The sequence below is a fragment of the Hydra vulgaris genome, chromosome 02 (assembly GCF_038396675.1).
Source record: "Hydra vulgaris chromosome 02, alternate assembly HydraT2T_AEP".
In the NCBI taxonomy this organism is placed as follows: domain Eukaryota; kingdom Metazoa; phylum Cnidaria; class Hydrozoa; order Anthoathecata; family Hydridae; genus Hydra; species Hydra vulgaris.
This window is the reverse complement of record NC_088921.1, coordinates 11,456,647-11,472,997: the sequence shown is the minus strand read 5'-3', so window position 1 is coordinate 11,472,997 and position 16,351 is coordinate 11,456,647. Positions and strand designations below refer to the sequence as shown.

The 16,351-nt window shown below is 27.9% G+C and overlaps 1 protein-coding gene across 1 annotated transcript; it reads left to right on the top strand.

The window, feature by feature from the left end:
- Positions 1-14,384: 14,384 nt before the first annotated feature.
- Positions 14,385-15,662, top strand: LOC136075840 (uncharacterized). The gene has a single exon (XM_065789277.1). The coding sequence runs from the start codon at positions 14,385-14,387 to the stop codon at positions 15,660-15,662; it is 1,278 nt and encodes a 425-aa protein (XP_065645349.1).
- The last annotated feature ends 689 nt before the right edge of the window (positions 15,663-16,351 follow it).

The following is a 16,351-nucleotide window of genomic DNA, read 5'->3' as shown; positions in this document are numbered from 1 at the left end:
TAGCCCTTGTTAAATCGTATAAAAAATCTTTAGATAGCCCGAACAATTATCGCGGTATTAGCATTATACCAATTTTTACAAAGGTTCTAGAATACCTAATCCTTATTATATGTCCGGATATTAGAGATACTCACCCCCTACAATTTGGATTCAATTCTAACTGTTCAACGCTACATGCTGAATTTCTAATTAGCGAAACAATTAAACATTACAATAACAACAATTCACCTGTATACCTATGCTCTTAAGATGTAGAAAAAGCTTTTGATAGCTGCAACTGGAATATCCTATTTGATAAATTATATTTCGATAAAAAATTACCACTCTGTATAGTTAACACTATCTCTTCGTTATATAACAATAGTAGTGCAACAGTCTCATATCAAGGTTGTAAATCAAACTCCTTTCTTCTAAAGCAAGGAGTAAGACAAGGATCAATTCTTTCACCTCACCTTTATAATATTTACACTGAAAGTCTTCTTGAAACTATTACAAATCAAGGTATTGTTGGCACATCGATATATGGTAACTTCACTGGTGTGGTGGCATATGCGGATGATATCATACTTTCAAGCTCTACCCTTTCTGGTCTCAAAAAGCTGATAAAAACATGCAATATTTACAGTAATTTAAATTGTATTAAAATAAATGCCGAAAAAACTGAATTCTTGATTTCAGGTAAAGCACAAATACAAACCAATACGATAACAATATCTAGTAATAAAAATAAATCTTCAGAATAAACTTAGACATCTGGGATTCACATGGGATACTAAACATTCAACTTTTGCTTTACTCAATAATACAAATGATGATGAAAAAATTTCAAACTTTAGAGCTGTTGTTCAAACTCTTATTCAATCTGGAATCCGGTTTGCCCAACCAAGTTCTATTTCTTATATATATAAATTATTGGCAGTCCCTACCTTAACTTATGGTATGGAGATATGTGAAAATAATTCTGATTTGATGAAAAAGCTAGATGTAATTGAAAGGAGTGCACTAAAATCGCTTTTAAATGTTTCAAAACACAGTAAGAACTATACAAATTCGCTATTTAAAATCCGGGAAATTTCAAATAGTATTCAAGAAAATACTTGTTTCTTCGTCTTCTTAATAATAAAACAACTTCAGACATTATCTTTTCACAACTGAAACACCCCTTATTTAAACATTCGTTTGTTGGCGATATTCAGGACCTATGCCGTTTTCGGATGCTAAATTTTCAAAACTTAATTCAAAATAAAAAGAAGGTAAAAATAGCACTTTCTAAAAGTGAAATTCCCTCCGAAGTTGAACAAACTTTGAAACATGCAATAGAGTGCTGGAATGCGAAAGAGCAAAGAGGAATTTTTAAACAAATTCTGGAAGAAAAAATTCTTAAGTGAAAATCACGAGAAATAACTTTCTTATTTTTCTTTTTTACCTTGTAAATTACATTGGGTGTTAAATAAATGAAATAATAATAACATCGGTCAAAACAGCAATTTCTTAGCATCTACGTCTTTATTGATTGTCAAGAACTTGAAACGATTTAAAAGAAGAAGAAGAAGAAGAAGAAGAAGAAGAAGAAGAAGAAGAAGAAGAAGAAGAAGAAGAAGAAGAAGAAGAAGAAGAAGAAGAAGAAGAAGAAGAAGAAGAAGAAGAAGAAGAAGAAGAAGAAGAAGAAGAAGAAGAAGAAGAAGAAGAAGAAGAAGAAGAAGAAGAAGAAGAAGAAGAAGAAGAAGAAGAAGAAGAAGAAGAAGAAGAAGAAGAAGAAGAAGAAGAAGAAGAAGAAGAAGAAGAAGAAGAAGAAGAAGAAGAAGAAGAAGAAGAAGAAGAAGAAGAAGAAGAAGAAGAAGAAGAAGAAGAAAAAGAAAAAGAAAAAGAAAAAAAGAAAGAAAAAAAACAAAAACGAAGTGTTATTTTATTAAAAATGAAAAACGAACATTACGATGAAAGGAAAAAAGATTAATAAATTTCTTAAAAAACTGAAGATATGGATGTGTAACAACTAAAAATAATTGTGACTTTGTACAAAATTATAATCGGATATAAAAACTCGAAAAACAAATTTCTAGCTAAAGACACACAAGTTCTGAAAGTAAACATTTTCACCACAAACAAGTTATAAAGATAAAAATGTAAGCTATGTAAACTATATTATGGAAATATAATAAATAAAAACTAAAAAAAAAAAAAATATCTTTATGATCGAACAATTAAGAAATATATGAGTTTAAAATAGCGTAAATCATTTCTAAAATATGTTTAAAAGTTTCAGTTTACTGGTATTTATTAATATTTTTGTTTTTGAATTTTAACTTTTTTGGAAGATTTAGAATTTATTCTCAGATAAACTGTAAACATTGAATACAAATGTAAACCTTTGCATATAATTTATATACGATTGTAAAAATTCGAGTTATAATTCTGCAAATAACTAATCTTCAAATCATTTGAAGATTAGTCATTTGCAGAATTATTGTTCATTTGACAAAAGTAGGTACGTGACAATTGCGTTTTACGGAACCGAATTTTGTGCTAAAATTTTGTGCCACAATTTTCGTAGTCTCTTCAAAGTTAGCGTGCTTGAGGAAGGCTTTCTGAAATAACTTTTTAGTATTCGCTATCAACATAGATTATTTTTAGAAAGAAAAATAGTTGAAGCTTATTTTCGATTTGGTTTTAATTATACTCAATTGATATATTAACGAGTTTATTGATGTCGAAGTTTTGGTCGTACTTCTGAGGTGAAATTATTGTCCAGAATATAGTCTTTTTTTTTTCAACTTTTCAACTTTTATTTTTAAGTTATTCATTTATCTATGCACCTGCCAAATTTCGTTGAAAAATATTATGTAGCAGTCACCCTATTTCTTGCTGCACTTTTGTTGCCTAATTTACATTTTCCCTGATGTTAGCGCGGGAGACAGAGAGGTTCATTGATTGTTTATATATATATATATATATATATATATATATATATATATATATATACATTTTTTTTTTTTTTTTTTTTTTTTTATAAATAACATTCATATTACTAATATTATTAGCAATATTTAACTTGTCATAATGTCATAAATTGATATTATAAACCTAGATATAGTGATATTATAAACCTTTATAGTGAAAATATGATTAAAAAATTTGTAAATTTAAAAGAAATTGCTTTTTTAAAACGATTTTCAGTAAATAATAAGATAAGGCTTAAATTTTATATTTCATTTAGAAACAAAATGTAGAAAGAAAATAAAGAGTTCACATAATGTTTCATAACATGTTCATAATATAAATTAGATATGAATTAAATTAGTTATGAATCATATTTAATTTGAAGTTTGAACGTTGTCTTTATTTAACAAGGAATCCCAGCCGGCAAACAACGTTTAAATAACGCTGAACTTACGTTGAGACCTAACGTTGAATTTACGTTGATTTAACGTTTAGAATAAAAGTTTTTTTTAACGCTAATTTATCAACGTTAAATCAACGTTAGGTTCAAACGTTATATCAACGTTGAATCGACGCAAAAAACGTTGCAATAACGTTGAATTTACGTTAAAACAACGTTAAGAATGACAGTTTTTTTTAACATTGATTTATCAACGTTAAACCAGCTGGTAAAAAACGTTTTGTAATCACAGAAATCGTTGATAAAAACTGAGATCACCATCAAAACGTAGTATGCATGTCCAATCCCAGCCGGCAAAAAACGTTATCGAAACTTTGCGTATAGGTTGCGCGCGCTAACGTTAAAATTCAACGTTTTAAAAACGTTGACACAACGTTAGTTAACTATAGTTATAACTATAGTTAACTAACGATGTATCAACGTTTTTAAAACGTTGAATTATAACGTTAGCGCGCGAATTAATGCATTAATGCATTAATTCGTGCGCGAATTAAATTTTAAAATTTTAAAATTTAATTCGCGCGCTATCGTTACAATTTAAAAAAATAATTAATTTTTTTTAGGTTTTTTACTTTTTGATATTATAAATATTATAAATTAGATTATAAGTTTGTAAATGGGTTATGAAATTGTAAATGGAAGTTTTTTTGCCATAAGTTTACATAAATGTAAACAAGTCTATATACAAGTTTACAAAAATCAACTATTTGATACTATTTTTTAAATGTTGTTCTCAGAAGCCCCACTTATTGCAAGTATATTGTTGGCTGTATATGTATGTTATCTTTTTGCATTAGATGTCTCGACGAAATTATTTACAAACTTATCGTAGAATAAGCAAACAAGTGAAAAGGCTTATAAATGAAACAGAAAGTGATAATGATCACAATTCTGTTTCATTTATAATTATATAGTTAATATAATTCAAAGTGTTAATTAAAGACCACTCACCTACATTAAGCCTCAGTGATGTAACTGATTTAAGTTCAGAGTTTGATATTGACACAGACATTAGTACAGAAAATGAGCTTGAGCTTGAAAACAATATTGATATCCTAAAAAGAAATGAAAACCTGCAGACTGAGTTAGCTAGTTGGCTAGTAGATAGTCAATGTAGCAGAGAGCATGCAGATAGTTTGCTCAGTATTTTAAGAAAGCATGGTTTAAAAAAGATAGTCGCATTCTTCGTCAAGTGACTCCTTCAATTATACCATGTTTAAACAAATGTGGAGGAAGTTACTATTACTTTGGTCTCGAAAATACAATAGTGCAATTTTTAACAGAAAATCCAGCATTTGTTAATGACCAACATGTAATTGAACTGAAGGTTAATGTTGATGGTTTACCATTAAAAAAATCATCAGCTGATAAATTTTGGCCAATTTTGTGCTGTGTTAAAAACTATAGGCCTTTTGTGGTATGTTTGTTTTATGGAAAAGGTAAGCCATATTCTGTTCAAGAATTTTTATCAGATTTTATTTCTGAATATAAAAAGTTGAAGTCAGATAACATTTGCTACATTAATAAGATATTTTCTGTGTCCATACTAGCATTTATTTGTGATGCACCAGCTCGGTCTTATTTAAAATGTATAAAGAGCCATAGTGATTACAATGCTTGCGAAAGATGTCAAATAAAAGGTAGACGTGTTGACAATTGTATTGTCTATGATAATGATGAAGCTGTCTATAGAAAACGAACCGATGAAGAATTTATAAAATATGTTTATAAGGATATTAACCAGAATAATATTTCACCCTGAATGGAACTGTCATTCCCCTGTGTGACAAGTTTTATTTTAGACTACATGCATACTGTTTGCCTTGGTGTGCTAAAAAGGATGTTAAAGTTTTGGAAAGAGGGTCCTGCATCCTGCAAAATTTCTAATATTCAGCTGAATCAGATATCTGAACTATTAATCAACATGAGATGCTTTATACCATCAGAATTTGCACGAAAGCCAAGGTCATTAGCAGAAGTTAAGAGATGGAAAGCCACCGAACTAAGACAATTTCTTCTATATACTGGTCCAGTTATTTTAAAAGATGTAATTAATTCAAATATTTACCAACATTTTCTTGCATTGTCTATTTCAATGACTATATACTTAACTGATAATATAGAAAAGAGAGTGCCTCTTTTACAGTATGCAGAAGAACTTATGCATAGTTTTGTTAGGAAGTCAGGTCAGTTATACGGACAAAATTTCTGTGTGCATAATGTTCACAATCTGTTACACCTTGGTGATGATGTTAGACACTTTCAATGTAGTTTAAACCAATTGTCTTCTTTTCCATTTGAAAATTTCTTACAATGATTAAAACGTCTAGTTCGCAGTGGACCTAACCCGCTGATACAGGTTGTAAAAAGACTAGAAGAAATAAAGTTATTAGGAAGAAAAAAAGAAAGTAATCAAAATGAAATAAAAAAAACAGCAAATTCGCATTTATCAAGTGATTCGTGTATTTTACTTAAGCATGGTAACTTTGCCGTTGTACAAGAAGTTGTTGAAGATGGTTTTATTTGTGATATTTATGCAATAGGCCAAGGAAAAGAGTTTTATTCTAGGCCATTCAGCTCAACATTAGTAAGTGTTTTACATTTTAAAGCAGCAGATGCTATAATTGGAATATTTGTCCGAAAGTGTGATGTTAAATGTAAGGCTATTTGTTTGCCAATAGCTGATGGATATGTTATGATGCCTGTCAGAAATGGAATAGAAAGTTGTTTTTAATCATTCAAGATTTGTTAAAAGTTCAACTACATTAATTTTTTCATCAATATGTATTAAATTGCTTTAAAGTTAAATATTCACCAAGCGTTGTTTTGGAACTGGGATAACTTGGTTTTTTAATTAGTATGATAAGATCAGTTATAATGCCTTTTAATTATTACTAGTTTACTGTATTCATAAATTTTGTTATACAGAGTTTTTATTTATGATTTCTAAAGTTTAGGGTTGTTTAATCAATCTTGTTTTATTAATCAGATTATTGAGTTTTGTCAGAAAAATTTTTTTAGTAAAGCTTACTAAAATTTTATTTTTTTAATTTCTTGATAGATTGCTACTTTATATGATAGTTGCGTTGTTGCTTTGTGTTTTTTTTTTAATAGCATGCTTTCTTATCTTTCACTAAAAGTTTTTATTTATCAAAACATTTTGTTGTCAAAGAATTATTTGAATAGCAATTTACAGATATAATGTGAAACAAAATAAAGTATGTAATATAAAATTATTCTCTTTCTCTAGTAAGTAAATTAACAATATGTTGAGACTTTTTACAAGTAGCATATTAATTATTCCTTTATAAATATCCAAATAGATGCCTTCTTGATGCAATAGTGGTATTTTTTTCCTTCCTAAAAATGTTTTGGCTCAACTTAGTTGTGCCAAAACATTTTGCTTTTATGTATTTTTTAACTAATTTAGTTTTTATATCTCAACAAAAAAATAAAGTTTTTTTAGAATGAGTCAGAAATATGTTAATAAATATTCTCGGTTAGTATGGTTAGAAAATGGTGACGAATTAGATGGTACTGTACCTGTTAACTGGATTTCTGAAGACCACAAATATATGTTTTGGCCATCAAGAGGCAATGTTCAACATCAGATAAAGAATGGTACTAAACCAAATGAACAGTGGAAGAAGTTTCAAATTAAGAAAATAATGTTGTGGAATGGTTTGTTTTTCTTAAAGTATATTTTATACAGTTATCATAGTATTTATTATAGTTATTATTTTAACATTTATATTATTTATATTTAGTGTTTATTATAGTATTTTAAAAATTTTCTTAAAAGTAAACTTATTTACTGTTGTGGTTTATCAACGCAAGATTTCTGTTTTTATATAAGTAAAAATATTTAAGATAAAAATAAATTTAAGATAAAAAAAAAAATTTCAAGATAAAAAAAACATTTAAGATAAAAACTCCATAGGACTTTAGTCTACCTAAAATTTGTTGTTTTAGACAGTTATAAGGCTTGCAATGGATATGAAGTCACAACCACCCCAGAGGTTAGTGATCATCTTGATTGGCCGACTCCACCACTAAGCAAAAAACTTAGGGTAAATGTTTATTAACAAATTTAACAAGGATGCATAAAAAATGTCGTTATATAAACAAAATATAAAGCAATGATAATTTCAATATATATGGTCATGACTGTATAATAGTAAGCTGTTAGATTTTGTAAGTTTAAAAAGTACAACTAGTTATTACAATTTATTAGAGAACTTCAGTTAGTCACAGCCAGAATGAACATCCAGAACCATCCACATTTAAAAGACAAGCTGGATATGAGAATGAGCCTGATGAAGACAGGGAAAGTGATTATGATGATGATGTCGTAGCTTCTACATCTCAGGCAAACATAAATCAATCATTTTTATTAGCACAAGAGAGTGAGTGTATTATTTTCTTTTTATGAATATGCATTAGACCTAGTGATATGCTGAAAATTGTTTATTACTTAATCACATGTTGTAAATTTATGTAGAATTTCAAAAGCGGGTTTTACACCTGTTGATGGAAATAAAAGAACTTCTAAAAAGATCCAATAATCCAGAGGAAGTAACTTTGGTGCAATCAACACAATTAGAGGAATTTTATGCCTTTGATAAGACCTTAAGTGAAAAGGCTGTTCGACTTAATGTGGTTAGTAATAATATTGAACATATAATTATTTTATTAGTTATTGATTGCAGTTTAAATTGTTTATATGATGTTTCAATGGTACTTTTAATGCATTACTAATTGTAAAAATTACTTTTAATAAAGTGTTTTTATTTGTAGGCACATTTATAAAAAATATAAAATATAATACACTATTATATTTTATATATATATTAAATATATTATATATTATACTAAATATACTATTGTATATATAATAGTTACAGCAGCTTTCACGTGTCGGTGGTCATGATGCAGACGCAATGGTATTTGCAATGATGAAGTGGTATGGATATTAAATTCAGGAAGTTGTTACTATTTTATTGTGTTTATTACATTAGCTATCATATCATTATTCTTTAAAGTTTGATAAATTGTAATTTCTAGATTAATGAGTAATTGGGTACTGAGCCAGCTGTGTGTCAAAGGAAAAACGAAGAATAAAATCACTTTCCAAGAAATGGCAGTCTTTCCTGTTCTTATAGGTATAATGATGTTTTGTTTGCATAAATTTCCAAAGTAACTATTATGTGTATTTTTTAACTTTACACTCTTTTTGAATGTGACTATTTGCTATGTACAAAATTTTAAAAAGTTTTCTTGTTTTATGTTTCTGTTACAGAGTTTACTCTATTTTTAAAAATAATAGTTTATCTTTTGATGGGTATAAGTACTTCATATATGTTTTCAGCTTCTGTTCAAAACAATTTTAAAGAGACTAACGAAAATCAAATAAGAAATGCAATGGAGAGGTGTCTAAAATATGCTCCGTATAGACCAGGTGGGACTAAATGTCAAACTGTCCGAACAACATCATCATCTGACTCTAACAAATCGATGTAGCAAACAAAATCATTTTGTGAAAATAACTTTTCGAAGCATTCATTTTTCAGAATAAATCTTTTTTATGTGCGAGTTTTAATTTTAATTGGTTAATGTGGCTAAATGCACCCTAGTTTATGCGCTCGTGTTTCAAAACAAGACAATTTAAGAGGTTGAGAATTCTTAAGCTCGAAAACTTTCTATATTTATATATGTATGTGTGTGTGTTAATACATACCTACATACATACATATATGTATGTATGTATGTATACATACATACATACATATATGTATGTATGTATACATACATACATACATACATACATACATACATACATACATACATACATACATACATACATACATACATACATACATACATACATACATACATACATACATACATACATACATACATACATACATACATACATACATACATACATACATACATACATACATACATACAAACATACATAAATACATACATACATACATACATACATACATACATACATACATACATACATGCATACATATACAAATCGTATTCATAAATATAAAAGTAAAAAATTTCCGAATATGACCTTAAAAAACGTTGAGGATTCGTCGCTAAAAAAACGTTGCAAATTCGTTGTTGAAAAACGTTTTTAGGTGTTACCTATGCGACCAATGCATAACGTTTTCGCAACGATTCTAATAACGTTTTTACAACGTTTTAAAAACGTTTTTTTGCCGGCTGGGATAGTGCTGTTGCATTTCTCTATTACATTATTAAGGTATATTATGGATATTTTTTTAATAATCTTTGATAAAATTAGTAATCATTGACTTAATGTAAACTTTTATTTTTCGCTAATGAGATTAAATTTATAATAGAAATCTTTACTATAAAATTTCCCCTGCAAAAAGCTTGATCATTTAATTTTTCTTAATTATCGAAACATAAACAAGTATAGTGCACAAACATTTTTTCTCGAAATCCCCACTATATGAAAACGTTTTATATAAGTTTATAACTTTATATTGAAAATATATTATAATCGATATATTATATCGATATATTATATCGAAAATATAGTATAAGTAGTATAGTATTAAAGTGTATAAACATTATAATAGTCGTAAAAAATATAAAATAGTAAGACCTTTTATAACTATATCTTATTTATAAATTTCATTACTTTTATAACTATATCTTATTTATAATTAAAAAGATTAAATCTACTCATAGTCTATACTTAGACTATTTAGAACTTTTTCAGTTTAGTTTAGTTAAAATAGTATTATTAGAGCAAGAGATAAAAGTTGTTTTATTGAAAAATATATTTAAATATTATATATATTTACATATAATTGAATATGATCTCCAAATAGTTGAATATAATCTACATATAACTGAATAAAATCTACACAAACTTCTTCTCTTTTCCATCACCTTTTTGAAATGGAGCGTATTTTAGAAAATCAAACAATATTCCATTAACCGAGGTTTCTTTTGCTTCATTAAATACAATCGAAGAAGCTGTAAATAAAAAAAATATATTTAAAAAAATCAAAAAAGGCAAAATTGAAAAAAATATAAAGAATGGGAAAAAATATAAAGAAATATAAAGGTGTTACAACTTATAAAGATATTCCATTTACAAAACCATATAAATTAGTGTTTCTAAGTATATTTTTCCACCTTTGCCCTTCATGACTGTGAAAAAATTTTATGACCGTGGAGGTCATAAAATTTTTTCGAAAAAACTCTGAATTTTTAAAAGGTAATTTAACTGTTAGACAGGGCCGTTCCAAAGTGGTTTCTCATGGGGAGGGGAGGGGGATTGTATGCATTTTTTGCCAACTAGAGACACACACACAAAAAAGTCCTCAATATTTGCAATTAGCCAACTATAGTTCAAAACTTGCTAAATGTGTCAACTTAAATGCTTATATGACAGCTTTGGGAGTGGTGGAACACCCCCCTACACTTCCCGTTCGAGACGCCCCTGCTGTTAGATGATTATTAATAATTTTTTCAAAGCAATCTTTAATAATCCCTTGTACTTTCAGGGATAAACATACACACACACACACACACACACACATATATATATATATATATATATATATATATATATATATATATATATATATATATATATATATATATATATATATATATATATATATATATATATATATATATAAATAATATTATAAAATCACTTAAAAAAATTTTTTTTCCTTTTACACTAAGTTTCATCAATAAAGACTCATCAGAAATGATGTGTCTTTATTGATGAAACACAGTGTAAAAGCATTTCTGATGAATCTTTATTGATGAAACACAGTGTAAAATTAAAAAAAATTTTTGTATCGCGATTTTCTACTAATACATAATTGCTCTGTTCTTTTAAGAACATCGAGCACTCTATTTTGTAGAATACATTTTAAAGTTGTTATAAAAAAGATTCTTACGCCAAAAAATACGTCACTTTTAATTACTTTTGACTTTCGTCCAACATTTGCGTGTTGTCAGAGAGTAAAAGCCATTAATTTAATTACAAATAAATCGTTTTTTAAAAATACTGCAAAAACGCAAATTTAATCTGAATGTTTTTAACAATAAAACAATGATTTTATTTTTATTTTTTTTTAATAAAATGTTTTTTATTTTTATTTTTTTTAATAAAATGTTTTTATTTTTTAATAAAATGTTTTTATTTTTTAATAAAATGTTTTTATTTTTTTTAATAAAATGTTTTTTATTTTTATTTTTTTTAATAAAATGTTTTTATTTTTTAATAAAATGTTTTTATTTTTTAATAAAATGTTTTTATTTTTTTTAATAAAATGTTTTTATTTTTTTTAATAAAATGTTTTTATTTTTTTTGATGAAATGTTTTTATTTTTTTTGATAAAATGTTTATATTTTTTTTAATAAAATGTTTTTATTTTTTTTAATAAAATGTTTTTTTTTTTTTTTTTTTAGTGTAATTCATGTGCGGAGTGTTGCTACATCGACTATCTTATAGCCTGACTCACAACAAACTGCTGCTACATCGACTGACAAATAGCCTGACTCGCAACGGAGTGCTGCTACATCGACTGAGGGTTTGGTTGGGGCAGACAGTCTATCAATTAATAAGGAAAAAAATTCAAACAGCACTACTACTTCTCAAAACAGCACTACTGATGATTATTTGAAAGGCCTCTAGTGCTAATAGTTTTAAAATATATATATAAAAAATATTTTGTATTGGTAATTTTGTTTGGTATTTATATTGTTTTTAATAAAAGCATTGTGAGAAAAAAGAATTACCGGATTTTCTATTTGTTTCACTGTTCTGACTATTTTTGAATTTATATATATATATATATATATATATATATATATATATATATATATATATATATATATATATATATATATATATATATATATATATATATATATATATATATATATATATATATATATATATATATATATATATATATATATTATATATATATATATATATATATATATATATATATATATATTTATATATATATATTTATATATATATGTATATTATATAGGTTTGATCAATGAACAACTGGAGGTCAGGTGCATTGACACTTCATCTAAATCTTTGATTACTGAACCTGTAAAATATAATTACTAATTTATGGTATAAATTACAAAAACATTTTTATTTTTAGGTATAAAAATTTAAATTTATAAAATCCAAGCACATAAAAGTAATACCTATTTGAAAAATTCTCTTTGTTTACGTTTTCTTTTTCGTAAATAGACATTCTCATTATAACATTTTTCTTTTGTAGTTGTAAATTCAAATTTTTCACAATCCTGTTTGCTTTCTGTGGAATTGAAACGGTTTTATGAATAGTTTTAGATTTTATTTCAACAAAATAACTCTTCCTAATAAAATTATTTAAAAATAATAATTGTATTATATAGATGTAATACCTGAAGAGAATTTAGTTTTAATTTGTGGAAACTTAAGCCAATTCTTCTCAACATTTTAGTATAGTCAATCAGGGCCGGATTAAAGGGGGGGGGGGCAACCATGGGCGCTAGCCCGGGGCCCCCACAATAAGGGGGCCCCCACAAATTATTAAAAAAAAAAATTCAATGACATGCCTTAAATCCCTTATTTAAGGCATATCATTGAATTTTTTTTTTGTAATAAACGATAAAAATATAGGTATAAGTTATTATATTTAATATAAAGTTTATGTAAACTTTGTATTTTAGAGATTACTTATATTTAATTTATATATATTTGGTATATTAGCCAAATTCATATCGCGCGGTTTGTAGGGAAAAAAATAAAAATGGTAGCAAATAAATAACAACAAACTTTCGCGTGGTCTATTTATTTCAATGTAAATGGTTTTGTTTGTATCAAATGTTAATCTATTTTATTAAAAATAGTGGTTTAAGTTGAAATATGTGTCATTTTAGAAAAAATTGGTTAAAATTTTTGAAAAATCTTTTTTTAAATTTAAATGGTTTTGTTAATATTAACTATTAAACTTATTTTATTAAAAATTTTTGTTTACTTTTAAAGTTTATAAGGTCAAAAAACATCTAATCTTTGAATAAAGTGAAATGTGTACTGTGGCTCAAAGAAACTAATAAATTAGTACGCGATTAGTAGCTTTTATAAGTTATTATTCATGTAAAAAGTTCAACATTTGGGCCAAACTTCTATTGGATAGCATTTATTTTCAAATATACATTAAGAACAGCTTTGGCATTAGCTGATCATCAACATTTTAAACAGTGATACAGAGCCTCAAAAAAGACTTCGGCTTTGAAAGTCATATAGGGTTTAGAGATAGAGTCAGAAAGGGCATATAGAGTTATGAAATTGTCATAGCCCTAATATATATATATATATATATATATATTTATAATTTACATATTAAGTTATGGCAGTAATATTTAACACTAAAATTTAAATTTTTTTAGAAAAATAATTTCTGACAGACATAAACCTTTTCGCAATTATGAAAGTGAATCTTCAAAGCGTAAGTCAGCTCAAAAAAAAGAAAAAAAAGCACAGGAAGTTTTTGCAAAATCAAGAAAAAATAATACCTTTTTTAGTAAACGAGATGGAGATTTAGATTCTTCAAAGTCACCACCTGGAACTTCAGCTATACTACCACCAGTTGAGGAGTTTCTATGGTAAGACTTTGGTGACAATCAAACAATAGCAGAAGCAGATGAATAACAGGAAGCAACAGTAGCTATGATGACAAAAGCTGTAACAATTGAACATGAACATGACTCTATGCTTGGATTTGGGAATGAAATTGGTTTGTGGCCATAATTAGCTTCAACGGATATGATAATATTTTGGGCAGAGAAGGGACCTACCTCGTTGTTGCAAAATTGTGATCAAGATACTTTAAGGAAATATTAAATATCACAGAAACAGGAAAAACCTGATGGCTCAACCTTTTTTTGGAAATGTACCTCAAATATGTTCCTTCGAAAAACATTAAATAGTGAAACATGTCAACGTAATTGGTTGTGGTTTTCCTCACACACAGGAAAAGTATACTGTTTTATTTGCAAATTGACTGGGTCCAAAAGTATCACTACTAATTTTTCAAGTTCTGGTTTTTGCTATTGGAAACATGCCTCAGTGCGTGTTAGTGAACATGAATCATTTAAAGGCCATCTAGAAGCAATTATAACTTTGGCACAGCGTGGCCAAAAGTCTGGAGGAATTTACCATGAGCTAGCAAAGCATGAATCTGAAATATGTGTGTACTGGAATCAAATACTGCAAGGTGTAATAAGTACTATTAAGTTCATTGCAGGACGAGGGTTAGCTTTTCGAGGTGATAATGAAATTGTTGGATCACCACACAATGGGAATTATCTAGGAATTTTAGAACTGCTGAGTGAATATGACACTTTTCTTACTGCTCACATTAAGATGCATGCGAATAAAGGAAGAGGGTGTACCAGTTCTCTGTCTACCACTATTTGTGAAGAAATTATAGATTTGATGGGCTCACAAGTTTTAAAGTACATTTTCTGTTCTATCAAAAAATCAAAGTATTTCTTGGTATATGTCAATTCTACACCAGATCAGGCTCATATTGATCAGTTAACTATTATAGTTCGTTACATGGATATGGAAAAGTTAATACCGAATGAGAGACTCCTAACTTTTAGCCCTAATACAGGTCACACTGGTCGTGAAATGACTGAGGCATTATTGAAATATCTGGACTCCAATGGAATCAGTTTACATGACTGTCGAGGTCAATCATATGACAATGCTGCCAACATGAGCGGTAAATATTGTGGAATGCAAGCTTTGATAAAGGAACAAAATAATCTATGCATTTATGTCCCATGTTGTGCATATTCGCTGAATTTAGTTGGTAAGGCAGCAGCAAATACATATTCTGCAGCAATGAAATTCTTTGACTTTGTTCAAGAAGTGCACGTCTTTTTCACAGCATCACCTTCACGTTACCAAATCCTAATAGAAGCACTGTCTAGCTCTCAAGAAAAGACAAACAAGAAAAAACTGCTGACATCTAAAGGATTGAGTGATACTTGTTGGTCATGCAGACATGATGCAGTTAAGACACTTGTTGTCGGATATGACAAGTTTAAGGTGGCTCTGGATAAAATTTCAATTAACAAGGAAGAAAAGGTTTTTGTTTGCAATGCTGCTGCATTGTCTTCACAAGCAAATGTGCAAGATCGAAATTGCACTATATTCATTGTTTTGGAATGAGATATTGGAGCGATTCAATGCCACAAACAAGATACTCCAGAGTCCTGAAATGGTATTGCAGTCTGCAGTAGATGCCCTTACTTCACTGAAAGCATTCGTGGAATCAAAACGAGAATGTTTTGCTCAATATGAACGTGCAAAGAAATTATCTGGTTCAACTGAATATTCCTAAGCTCAACGTCGTCAGCGGAATAGAAATGTTCACCTCAGTCCATTGGGTTATGAAACTGGAGATGAAGTTCAGCAATCCCCAAGTGATCAGTTTCGCACAACAAGTTTTAGTGATTGACCAATTTAATGTCTCACTTAAAGACAGAATAAATGCTTACAAGAATGTATGTGCGTATTTTGGCTTTCTGAATCGCCTTGATGAAATGAAACCAAACGAAATAATGATGTCTGCGAACAATTTGGTTAACAAGTACAAACCTGACCTTGAAGAAAGTCTCGGAAATGAGCTTGTTCAATTTTCAGCCCTTCTAAAGCTTTATATGGATGACTATGATGCTAATGCAAATGTGCCCAAAGAACTTTTCTTTTACAAAATTTTAAATGCGAATAACTTCATCTCAAGTTTTTGAAATGTAGAAATCCTATTAAGGATGTACTTGGTCCTAATGGTCTCTAATTGTTCGGGAGAACGATCGTTTTACAAATTAAAGCTTATCAAAAACAGACTAAGGACCAAC